The sequence below is a fragment of the Camelus bactrianus genome, chromosome 7, assembly GCF_048773025.1.
Source record: "Camelus bactrianus isolate YW-2024 breed Bactrian camel chromosome 7, ASM4877302v1, whole genome shotgun sequence".
In the NCBI taxonomy this organism is placed as follows: Eukaryota; Metazoa; Chordata; class Mammalia; order Artiodactyla; family Camelidae; genus Camelus; species Camelus bactrianus.
This window is the reverse complement of record NC_133545.1, coordinates 25,225,458-25,238,251: the sequence shown is the minus strand read 5'-3', so window position 1 is coordinate 25,238,251 and position 12,794 is coordinate 25,225,458. Positions and strand designations below refer to the sequence as shown.

Below are 12,794 nucleotides of genomic sequence, written 5' to 3'. Positions count from 1 at the left end.
AGCAGGAAATGACATCATTTAAAAAATATTTAACAAGGAAGACCTTGCTACCAGTTTGCCACAAACAGCTAGAATCAACCACTGCCACCAATTACACAAGTAAAATCCTACTACGATAATGATCAGTTGGCCCTGCTCTATCTAAAGAGATTAGGGAAAATGGGAGTATTTAATTTTTTCTAGTCTTAAGCAAAGAGCATTCAGGATATTATGACCCCAATAATCAGCTAAAAGTATTAAATATCACAGGGTTACTCTTGTAAGCAAATATCCATCCCTTTTCCTCAGCTTTTTCAAATTGCTTTAAAAGTGTGCTTTGTAAAAGTAAGTGGTTCTGACCACCTACCAGAAGAAATAGGAATTAGGTTTTGTGGACCATACATTTCTAAAAGTCTGAAAGCAATAAACAATTAAGAACCAAGTCTGTCACAGGCAGAGAAAACAAACTGTGGTTACCAAAGGGGAAAGGTGGTGGGGAGGGATAAATTAGGAGTTTGGGATTAACAGATACACACTACTATATATAAAACAGATAAACAACCAGGACCTACTGTATAGCCCAGGGAACTACATTCAATTTCTTATAATAATGTCTAATGGAAAAGAATCTGAAATATATGTGCATATATATATATGTATGCCTAGATATAACTGAATCACTTTGCTTATATCTGAAATTAACATTGTAAATCAACTACACTTCCATAAAAAATAAAACAGTTTTCTGAAAAAAAAAAAAAAAAAAAAAAAAGAACCAAGTCTGATGCTGTGAGCCTGACACATAATAAGTGCTCAATAATTTTTTTTAAATAAAATGATTCAGTATACTAAACAGAAGGAATTTCTTGACTTTATAATAGTCTTCATTACTAGCTGATGCTCTGAAGTTTTCCTATTAACTCTATTTTTTTACCTTCTTGGTTCTTAACCCACATCAATCAGTTTTGCTCCCAACTGCTCCATAAAGTCTTCCCTTGTCAACAGTGTCTCCAACTTGACTAATTCAAGGGTCACTTCATGTCCTGTGGCACAGGTAAACATTCTCCTCCTTGAAATGTCTCCCCTTGGCTTTCCTGACACCACACTGGCTCTTTCCCCTTCATGTAGCCTCTAAATCCTAGTGTCCACAGGACCCTGTCCTGGGCCCTTTCTCTTCTTGAGCTCCAGACTCTCCCAAAATGATTTCATAATGTCTCATGGCTTAAAACACCAACTTCCTCAAAATGAGTTGTAAATCTGTTATCTCCAACCCTGACATCTCACTGGAATTTCAGACTTGTATCTTCAACCAGCACTTGCCATCTCCACGTGGACACCTAACATTTCAGGTTCACTATGTACAAAACAGAACTCTCGATTTCACCAGAACACATCTCCCCAACCCCCGCCCCAAAATGTTGCCCCACGAGAAGAGGGACCACCCTAAACGGAGAGCCTGGAGCAGTGGCTGGCCAGAGGAGGTACCGAGCTGCAAGAACACCCTCATCAGAGACGTCCCATTAGACCACGGTTCATGTAAGTGGTGCCTCGGATCAACACCGGCAATTTAAATGGAAAGAGCACCATCAAAAGCATACTATTTTTTCTATAAAATATGAGGGAGAGGAACAGACGGATGTTACTCATAGTTCTAGCAAATTCTACGTCTTAAACTACAGCATCAAGCTGGTCCCATTTTCTCCTTGAATTCCGGGGCATTCATCCTGTCCTTTTCCAGGCAAGCAGGTGGCCCAGTGTTCTGACTCAGGTCAAAGTTCCCGAGCGTGGAAGCAGATTGGAATTCAAAAGCACAACACGGGGCACAGATCCAAGAGGAAGCGAAAGGAGACTTCTCGGTGAAATCTAGCAGTCTAGGAACCTCATAGGCAACAGAGAGAGAGAGAAATAGGACCGCTGCAGAGCAAGGCGCAGAGACAGGTGACAACTTGAAAGATTACCACGTAGGTCTTGCTTCACTTTTGTTTTCAACAATGCTGGGCCAGGCCCACAGGAAGGGTAAGGCAGGGCATGGGCCACACACAATCCATTCTTTAGACCACACGGAGGGCTCGATTTTACCCAGCTTGTTTTCGTCATTCCTTTGCTCACAGACCAACAGTGTTCCCTACCATGTGACAAATTCCAAGCTCTTGCAACTAGCCCTTAACATTCAAGTCCTTTCCTAACTCTCTAGCCTCATCTACTACTACTCCAGCAAAGCACACGCCATACCATCCCACCCCTAGACTCTCAGCCATTTCATTTTCCTCGTGCCTTTGTAAACGTTTTCTTTCTGTCTGCGAAGTTTCTATGCATCTTCCAAAATTCAGGGTTTCCACACTCCCAAACCATTTCTTTTTCCTCGACATGCAGCTGGATGATTTCCCAGCCTCACGTGCAGTGAGACAGGACCACGGCATTAAGCCCGCAGATGAACTGTCAGGCCAGGCGTCCTCAAACCTCTGCATCAGCATCACGTGGGAAGCTTTTAAAAAACAGACACTGGGCCCCACATACACAGACTGATGCACTTAGTCTGAGTTGGGACCTAGGTATCCAACGGTTTCTAAAGCTTCTCAGGTCACTCTAAGGTGCGGCCAGGGTGGAGCACTAACAAAATCCATGCAAACTATCTGGGGTATCAAATTCAGATACTGTCATCCACCTACTCACACTGTGCTGTATACATACCCCCAGGGACACACGGATCAACTGCACCATTCATTACATTTTGTTTACATACCTCTCGCCTGACCACATGCAAACACCTTGAGGGAAAGAATAAAATCTTGTCATTTTTGTATTTTCATTGCTTAGCCCAGTAATGACATTTTTGGAAGGTATGTAATAAGCATTTTTGAATGGATAAAAATACATATTTATCACATTATTTCATCTTAATAGAATAATTTCATCAAAAATCATGAAGAATTAAGATAGTTTCTTATTACACTTGGAACAGTAGTCATATAATCTTTTATTCATTGATAGCTGAGAACAGGTCACCAAGTGAATTGGCAAAAGTTTTTTCCCTTCTATTATTATTACAAAAATGCATGATCTCTGTAGATTTATGTTCTCTTATCATTAAAAAAAAAAATGGAGAAGTTGGGTAAACCCTAATTTCTATAGGCTAGTTCTAGGTAAAGAAGTCTCAAAATAAATGCAAGGAATGTCTGTCTGTAGCCTATATTTGTATCTAGAGAGATTTGGGAGAAAGCAAAAATTAAACATTTTAGGAGACATCTTATTTTAAAATATTTTTATGTAGTTCCCCTAAACATAGGTCAAAGGTAAAAAAAGTCCCACATAGCCAAATAAAGCAACACTGATAAAAGCTATAATTTGAATTACTATATTAAAATTATATTCACACATCATAAAAATTTAATTTTTACAGGGAAAATTGATTCAATATTACCAGTCAGATTCAAATTAATTTAACTGAAATCAGATTCCTCTAACTTATAGCATAATACACTTATTTTAAAAAGAGGTGAACGTGTATATAAATTTTATGGCTATTCCACTTATTAATTCCAGAATTTCAAAAGTCAGGTATTATAAAATCTAATCAGTCTTAAGGGCTTCAGTTTCTCCTTGCTGTATCCTAAAAATAACAACTGCCATCTAATGACAATCAGTTGAATAGTCTCCTTAAGCATTCTGAGATTTAAAATTACACACACAGGAAAGACATATCTTGTGAACAGTCATTTCCACGGCTTTATTTTCTTATTTTGAAAGTAAGTTTTGTTATCAAATGTAACTGTGTCTGTAGAATGTGCTTTTATATTTCTGCCAAAGTAGACGAATTATGTTAAAATGTATCATCAATCACAAGCTACTAGCTGAGAAAAAAAGATGACAGCAGTGAAAGCAGACACCACTTTCTTCTGAGGATTCACATTTCTCCCCCTCTTTCCCTTTTACACATCTTGGATGCGGTCTTCAGAACAGAATGCCTCATGGTTCCTGCACTTCCAGGGGAAGAAGACCCTTGGAGTGAGGGGGCAGGAAACACAGACACTTGTGTTTGCTGATTTCTTTAAGATTCCTAGGCAAACACTATACTGTTTAACCTTATCATAAATACTCCTGCTTACTCCTTATGAACACCCAAACGGTTCTGTGTTACTACTTAACACAGTTCCTACAGTCTTCAGAATAGGAGGAATTTGGTGCGGGGAGGAGGCCATTATTTACAGAGGAAGATTTCTGTTAACTTTGCTTGACTCTTGGGTAAACATGGGTGAGATTTTCTTCAGTTAATGGAATGAGATCATGAAAGATTAATGGAGATTGCTTTTGGCAGAAAAGATCAGGATTGAGATGGCTGTAAAATTCAGTTAATTAATCCTCTTAAAATACAAACATAGAGGTAAAAGGAGGAGAATGATAGGAGTATATATGGTACTCTATCTTCCACTGCTCAGACTCTGGTCACTGAGGACTGTGTGTCTGTACAGTCTACAGCAGCCTTACCCACATGTGCTAATGTCATCTCACACCACAGCCCCGACCCCTCCTTGTACCAGCAGCTCCCCCCAAATGCCACGCTGCTTCACTCTTCCAAACTCGGCACATGTTCATCCCTCTGCCCAGAATAGCATCTTCTGGTTCTGATGAACCTCTTCACAACACGCCTGAAGACTGTACAGTCCTCCCAGTACTGCATCTCCTCAACCTCAAGAAGGCGGAGCCAGGGCCTTACCACGCCACCACTGCAGCACTGACAACACTGCTTTTTTTTTTTTTAATTAAAACCAGCAAATAACTAGGTCTCATGTCTCTGTTCCTATCTATAATGCTTACATAATTATGGAGAAAGTGTTAGTGAATTGATTTGAACACACTTAAAATTATCCTTTGTCATATTTTAAAATAATCTTTAAAAAATAATTCATTTCTACAATAGCCAAGAGATGGAAGCAACCTAAATGTCCATTGACAGATGAATGGATAAAGAAAATGTGATATATATACACAATGGAATACTACTTAGCCATAAAAAGGAATGAAATAATGCCATTTCCAGCAAAATGGATGGACCTAGAGATTATCATACTAAGCTAAGTAAGTCAGTCAGAGAAAGACAAATATCATATGATATTGCTTATATGTGGAATCTAAAAACTGACACAAATGAACTTATTTACAAAACAGAAACAGACTCACAGACATAGAAAATAAACTTATGGTTATGGGGGGGGAGTGGGAATGAAGGGATAAACTGGGAGTCTGGGGTTCATAGATGCAACCTACTATGTACAAGAAGGTCCTATGGTATAGAACAGGGAACTATATTCAATGGCTTGTAGTAATCTGCAATGAAAAATAATATGTGTGTATATATATATATATAAATATATATAACTGAATTACTATGTTGTACACCAGAAACTAATATGACATTGTAAATCAACTATACTTTAATAAAAAATGGGAAAAATATTTAATTTCTGTTCAAGGAAAGAAGGCTGGTTTATTATTGGTACCACTGAAGTAATGGTATTTTCATTAAAAAATATGTGAAATAAAAATTATTCTTATTAAGTCTATGAAACACATAGCTTTAATATCAACTACCTTCATTTCTCTAAAAGTATAATTGTATGTACTTGAAATTCACTGCATTTCCTTAAAGCTTTTCTGAAATTAAACTTTCTGTTGACAGACTGGGCTTCTCCCACCCCTGTTACTTTACTGTATCCTCTAGTATCAGAATATTAGAATTTTCTGAATATTATTCAAGTAAATGGTGGTTAACAATTTCAGGTTCTGGTATCGTTATGTTGCTCATTTTATGTTGGACACTTTGCATTTTTTTCCATCTTTTTTCTTAATATTTTGTTCTATGAATGTGCACCAATGCAGACACATTATTCTCAAGCTAAAGAATCCAAAATCCAGACAGGTGGTTTTAATAACACAACAACTGGTCTGGCATACATAGTTGGTCTTACGCTCTGTCTTTCTGAAAACACGTAAATAATTTCTGTCAATTTTCCCAGATTTCATAACGTAATTGTGATATTTGCTGTCTTCTAAATTAGTGCTTTGAGAGTTTCCTTTATGCCGTAATTTTGAAATTAGTAAGTTCCTGGCTCTGACTGGAAGTAATATAAACATCTATGCTTCTTCAGAAGCCAGCCTCCCATCTTTCCATCCCGGATGCCAACCCTACAGCTCTGAGACCAGGGGTACAAAACCACGTGAGGCTCCTGTGGGCTTCAGGTGGCAGCCCTGCCACTGCTCCCTCCTCATTCATGTCCTTTCCTTCCCAGGTCCCCAGGGGCCGTCTGTCTGGCCGGTGCCGTCCTGCACGTCTCAGCAGAACAGCTTTCTATCCTGAGCTTTTGACCCTGAAACAACAACACATTTTTGAGATTTCCTAGGAGAACACTGTTGGCAAAAACAAGGGACCAGACAAGGGAAAACAAATACAGAAGCAAGAATATCAGAGTTAGCGAGAGTCTCAGAGCCTTTCCTCTTCACAGACATACAGCTGGAGCCAGGTGCCAGCAGCTCTGGCTCTCCACTCCCCAAGCCCTGTTCTACTATATTCCTCTTCTCTGACCATCTCTCTCCTATAAAAGGCAGGAGATTTTCTGTGATTTCTGTCACTTTTCTTTGTTAAAGTCTGTTAGAAGACAACAATACAGGCCCTGGAGGGAAAAAAAAAGAACCTCAGCTGATTTTCTTAACAATCCATTTTCATAATTTCTGTAAAATGGTTGTTACTCAAAAAAAAAAAAAAAAAAAAAAAAAAAAAAGCTCTTGCCTTATTTGAGTATTTTTGTCATTTCTTTTTTGTTTTTAAGTTAATCCAAAAATCCTCAAGCTCTTCTTTCAAATCTCAGAACTGAAGAGAATTCCAGTTTCAGCTCAGGTATGTAAAGAGCTTGGAAGTCATCATTCCTGTCCTTACAATAAAGAGTTGGACAAGGTGAAAATCAATGACTTTTCTCGACTCGTCAGGGATCTGAGGTTTCAGGGCAAATCACTAACCCAAAATCTGGTGACACAGGCAAAACAAAAAGATGCTGCATTTGAAGCAGAAGTCAAAGGAGGTCATTAATACAGGACACTTATTTGAGTTGTAATTTGGACACATTACTAGAAGCAGAGTGTAGTGAGTGAGAAACTCCTGGGGTCGCAATTATAAGGGGGCTTCTACCCTTTACTGGGCTTTCTTCCCGTCACCCTCTACATGCTCTCAGGCTGGGATCCAAGAAGGATCTCCGTGTGGACCTGGCAGGAAGAGGGGAGGAAAAGCAATGGTTAGATTAAAAAAAAAAAAGTACATTAAAAGAGGATATAAAATAGAATCATATAAAATGTTCGATTAAAATTAGGGCAGAAAAAGAAGGGGACACAAAGAACAAGTGCAAAATAGTGACAGCACTTACATAGACTGTAGAATTTGATCCAACTACGTAACTTTAAATAGAATGGTCTAAATGCACCCGTTAAAAGACGGAGATCGTCAACTGGATTAGAAAACCGAAAACCAAGAGTTAATATGTGTGGTCTACAAGAAATCCGCTTTAAACAAAGAATCAGATAGGTTAAAAGTAAACAGATGGGGAAAGATACCATGCTAACCCCAATCAAAAGAAAGAAAGCTGAAGCAGCTTTATTAAAGACGGTAGGCTTCAAAAGAAAAAAAAAAAAAAAGAGATTATCAGGGACAAGGAAGGACTTCACATAATGATAAAGGAGTTAGTTCCACAAAAAGACACAATGATGCTAAATGCGTGTGAAACTAACAAAGCATCAACATACATGAGGCTAATATTGATAGAACTAAAAAGAAAAATAAATCCATTATTACAGATGGAGATTTGAGTTAGAACATGTTCCAAATTATAGAAGACAGAAACCAGGGGGACAAGACCCTTGCTGTAGAAATGATCTTAATAAATAAGTGAAAGATTATTTTTAAAACATTCTGAGTTAAGAAACAAACTAATAGGTACAAAGGAATTTATTTTATGACCCTGTAACATTCAGTATAAATTCCAATGCATTTGTAATAACTCATTTTAGAGGTTTATCTGCTCTATTTAGACTTCAGCATATAAATATTTAATTTTGTTCAGGTTGGTTTCCCTAACACCCAGCAAAGTTTTTGACTTGAATACTCAATAAACATCTACTGAATGTCTGAATCTGAATTTTACTACTAAATTGTGTTCATTAATATTTAACTAGATAAGTGAGATACTATTTCATTAAAAACACAAAGTGCCAATTGTGTTTCCTTTACAATGGAAGATTTTGGTTTTAGAGTCATTCCCCAATATTATCAAACCACCACCTGATTTAATAGCACAGGGAAAACAATGATAGTGAATGCATGGGCTGTTTACCGGGTTAAGGTTCCACCTTGCGTTACTATTAATTAACTCTGTTAATTTATTCATTGGAAATGATTCACAAGTTAGCAATGCAAAGTAAATGATTCACGTAGAATGCAGAAACTGAGAAGCAGATTTGCAAAAAGATTAAAAATAAATGTAAACATATGTACATTATAGAAGTAAGACTCTTAATGAACACTTGAATTTTAAAACACCAGAATTTGGTCAATTTAAATTGTACATTAGGGCATAGTTAAATAATTTATACCTCTAAAAAGGCAAATAAAATAGGAATATGGAAGGAATACATTTAGAATTTATGAATACATTTAGGAATACAAATCACAGGGTCTATGATATTTTATTCAATTGTTCATATGTGTGATAAGAATAACAACTGAAGAGAAAATGTATTATTTACTCTGTCACCTCTAAATTACATAGTTTAGCAATCATCTTCAATTCATTTCTATCTGTCTGGGTTAAAGAAAAAAATTTTGAAATTTCAGTCACTTCTATAAAACTCTGAAGATGAGCATCAGATATTTATGAAAAATTATTTTGCACTGAGGAATGCCTATTATAAATTGCCAATTGTAATCTTCTTCAGATAACAGATGATTTTCACTTTACTATTCAGGGCAAGTCCCACACATGCCCCAAAGGCACAAATCTGATGTCCTAAAATAGGGCACATGGGAACAGACACTTAGGGAATAAAATGTACAGATATTCTTCTCCCTCCGTCAAATAATTTTTTCAAAGCTTCTTCCAAATACCATTATTTGACTTATTAAAATTCAATGTCACTCAGTCTTTCAAACAACGTGATTAGAGAAAGCAGAGAACATCCTCCCAGGCTTGTAAACACTTGGGGTTCCTTCTGTGAGTCACACAGGGCAATGGGGCGTATCAGAGGCCACTCACCTGACAGGCATTGTAAAGAAGCTGGTGCTCTAGCTTTTTCACACCCAGAATCTGCTGAAACATTTCATAGAGTTGCTCCTTGCTCAGAATAAGTTCAGAAACAGCGCTCAGGGCCATTCTGTTGGGCTGTTTACACAAGTCTTCTTCCCCCCTGTAAATGGCGTCATACTTGGCTATCCACGAGCTCAGCACTGTCTCTTTGCTCAAGCCATCGATTTCTGGCAAACTCCGCACACGTTTTTCTATGTTTTTCTTAAACACTTCTCTGAAGTCATTGGCAGAACATCCTCCGCTCTGAACCATCCTGGCCACTCGATCACTCTTCAGAAAAACCTGAGAAAAACAGAAACAAAACACAAAAACCCACTGACAATTAGGCAGGGACACTAATACCATCTGATTTTAGCAATCTAAGAGTTAGGGTAACAAATACTCTACCATGATCCGCATATATTATAACACAATGAGGACTAATGACACAATAGAGGCCCCGTATCACCTCCTAAAAGGCTGAAATGTTTAGGAGAGACAATAATGAGCATTGAGGAGCCTGCAAGCTGATCCAACCTTGACCTACACGCTCCCCACCGGAAGGGCACAGGCAACGCCATAGCTGAAGCCTTTAAGAGTTGTCTGAGAAGGTAGCTCGAAGGAGATGTGAACCCAACTTCCCTGCCTGTACTTGGGAGTTCTGGTGAGTTCTTCAGTGAGGAGAAGGTCCCTTAGTGTTTGAGGATCTGAAGGCCAACAGTGTGGTAAGTCTAGTGTCCAAGTCGATACACATGGGGTGTAACTTAATCAAAACTACTCCACTGCTGGGGGGTACACCTGCCCCCACCCTTGACTTCACCAGTCCCCCAACTTCTCACACACTTCTCACAGCTGGGAAGAATCTATGACAGAAAAGCAAAGTCTCTAAGAAGCTTCTAGCTGTCCACTAATACCAGGTAAGAAACAAAACACAAACAATGACAACCATGGAGAGACACACTTGGGAAACAGGTAGGCAGAGTTGGGTAATAATAAGTAATAAGGTCACACTGTGCAACAGACATCAAACTTGGCCTTAAATCTCTCCTTTCTTCTAAGTCACAGACATATCAACAAACATCTGTCAGGATTCATTAAATATCTGTTCTGTCAATAACATTCTCAAGAATCCTCTGTGCATCATAGGAAGTTGCTTGGATTCCTGTTTGCTTCCTATAATGACCAAAAATTCTTCCAGAAGAGCCTATAGGACTATTTAACACAACCCCTGTAAGTTATATCTGTTACTAAGGCTTATGGACCAAAAATTCATGTCACCTTTGTCCCTAAGAACTGACTCATGATACTGAGGTACTCCCAAATTATGCTCCCACTCCCTGTTCTCTGTTACTCCCTGGGGGCAGACAGCATGCATGTTACAGGCAAAGTGGCCTCATTCGTCCCGCTGACTGGCATCTTAGCTTCCTGGTCCCAAATCTTTCCCCTACAACATATTTCTCCTTTTTTCAAACCAGTCACACAAAATACTATTTCTTATCTTTGCAAAATGGCCAGAGGATTCCGGGCTCTAAGAGCTTCTGGTTGACCAACGTTCTGCACTAGGGTTGTGAATTCTGCATTAGGCAAACATGTATCACACAGACACATGATGCTGCCTCTCTTGTGACCAGCTGTGGCTCAATACTCACTGTAGGAAAGACTCACACTTTCTGCTTCTAAGCCAAGACTAATTAATTCTTAAGTCACGGGTATAAGAATAGTGCCTTTAATTTATTTAGATCAAGGGAAACGAAATTAAGATATTTAATAGCATATTTTATCTAAAAACATCATTAACTACCTCAAAGCACATAGGGGTGTCTCCATCTCAGTTCTCATCTTCCTCTAACTGCACTATTCTCACTGGGCACTAGAATTCAAGATAAGTGTTACACAATCATAATGTTTTTCTAATTGCCGTGATCGCTATGGCTTGTTAAACGGGAACATATGGAGGCTCCGTAGTCAAAGGGGGCGGGCTGTGCTGGTTGCCAGTCGATTTGTTCCCAGTGCCACCTTCCCGTGGCCCAGCCTCCGGCAGCTAGCTTGGTTTTAGAGGGTAAGGGGCGGGGGGGCGTTGGAGGAATAAGGGCTCTTCCTCCTTGTTCTTACGCTTGGGGGCACGTGGCACCAGTCCTTGGGGCAGCTTCTCTGCAGACTGCCACCACTCCTGGCAGATTCCCAGCCATTCTGCAGTGCGGCACCACAGGAGGCAGGCTCCCATGAGTCCTAGGGGTGCGGCCATCCAGTAGGACACCCCACAACTTCTCCAAGGAGGTCTGGATCCCAGCCTCTGGGAAGCAGAGAGTGGGGACCCTTCCTGCACTTGTTCCTCCATTGGGTGCCGAGCTCGCTATTATCTGCTGCTCCTGTATTGTTTTCCTTGCCCGTTGTAGCCAATCCCTCATTGCTGACAGTAAATTTTCCCTGTTCATTTATCCTGTGGTTTGTCTCCAGATTGCACCCTGATGCAGAAATACTGAAATGCTGCATGGAATGTTATTTCTATGGGAAAACATTTGAAGTTGAAACCAACAATTTTTAAAAATTTGTTAGTCATCTACAGCTGAAACAGCAAGATGTTTTTAAGGCACAACATGAATACCTTAAGACTGGCTTCAGAAAAAAACTTTTAATTACTTGATATCTAATACTCTAAGTGGGAAGGCATTTCATTTTTTTCAACATCTTCTACTTAACAGTCAATGCTAGATTCTACCAGGTAACCAAACAGCATTTTTGAAGCCAGAGCACTGATGAATTTATGTTCTGGGGAGTCTTAATTTCCTCTATGAAACCACACTTAAAGCCATGCTGACTCAGTCCAATGACATATTATTTAATCAACATTCACTAAGTGGTAGCAACATGGTAGACATTTGGCTAAGTGTTGGGGGACACAGAGACAAATGAGCCAAAGATCCTGCCCTCAAACAGCTCATGCCACCTGAAGGGGAGGGTACACAGCAAAACAGAAGCGGGCGAGAGCAATCACAGAGACCTGCGCAAAGGGAGGGAAAGAAGAGGAGGCCATCAGCTCTGTGGTCTGGGGGCGAGGATGGGGAAGGTGGGGGGGGGGCACAGGACAGAGACAAGGGACCCGTGACCTGCATGACCTGTGGGTTGAGTGAAAGCGGAAAAGGGAGAAGAAAACACATTTCAGGAAAATAAAAGAGCAGAGGTAAAAAGCACAGGAGCATAAAATCACACGGCCTTTTGAGGGAAAGGTTAAGAATTTTTATACCTCAGGAATATTACTATAAGGGTGAAGGGAGCAAAAGTTTTGCCAGCCAGACCCACAGAGACCACAAGGCCAAGTGCAGTGTGCGCCAAGCAAGGAATCTGAGCTCCGCCTGAAGGTCGGGAGTCGATGATGGCTGTGTCACCAAGGTGCCCAAACACTCAGAAGCATGATTTAGACAAATAACCGGTGGCAGCTTCAAGGGTGGATGACAAGCGGCCAGAACAGAGACAGGGGTATCAGTCAGCAGA

The 12,794-nt window shown here is 39.6% G+C and overlaps 1 protein-coding gene across 6 annotated transcripts in view; it reads right to left on the bottom strand.

Moving 5' to 3' along the window:
* The window catches only part of CADPS2 (calcium dependent secretion activator 2), a 449,680-nt gene that overhangs the window by 284,268 nt on the left and 152,618 nt on the right, over positions 1-12,794 (bottom strand). For all 6 annotated transcript variants that reach the window (XM_074367152.1, XM_074367154.1, XM_074367149.1 and 3 more), the window contains exon 3: positions 9,273-9,605. In XM_074367152.1, the coding sequence (XP_074223253.1) occupies positions 9,273-9,605 (333 nt within the window). The remainder of the gene's footprint in view (positions 1-9,272; positions 9,606-12,794) is intronic.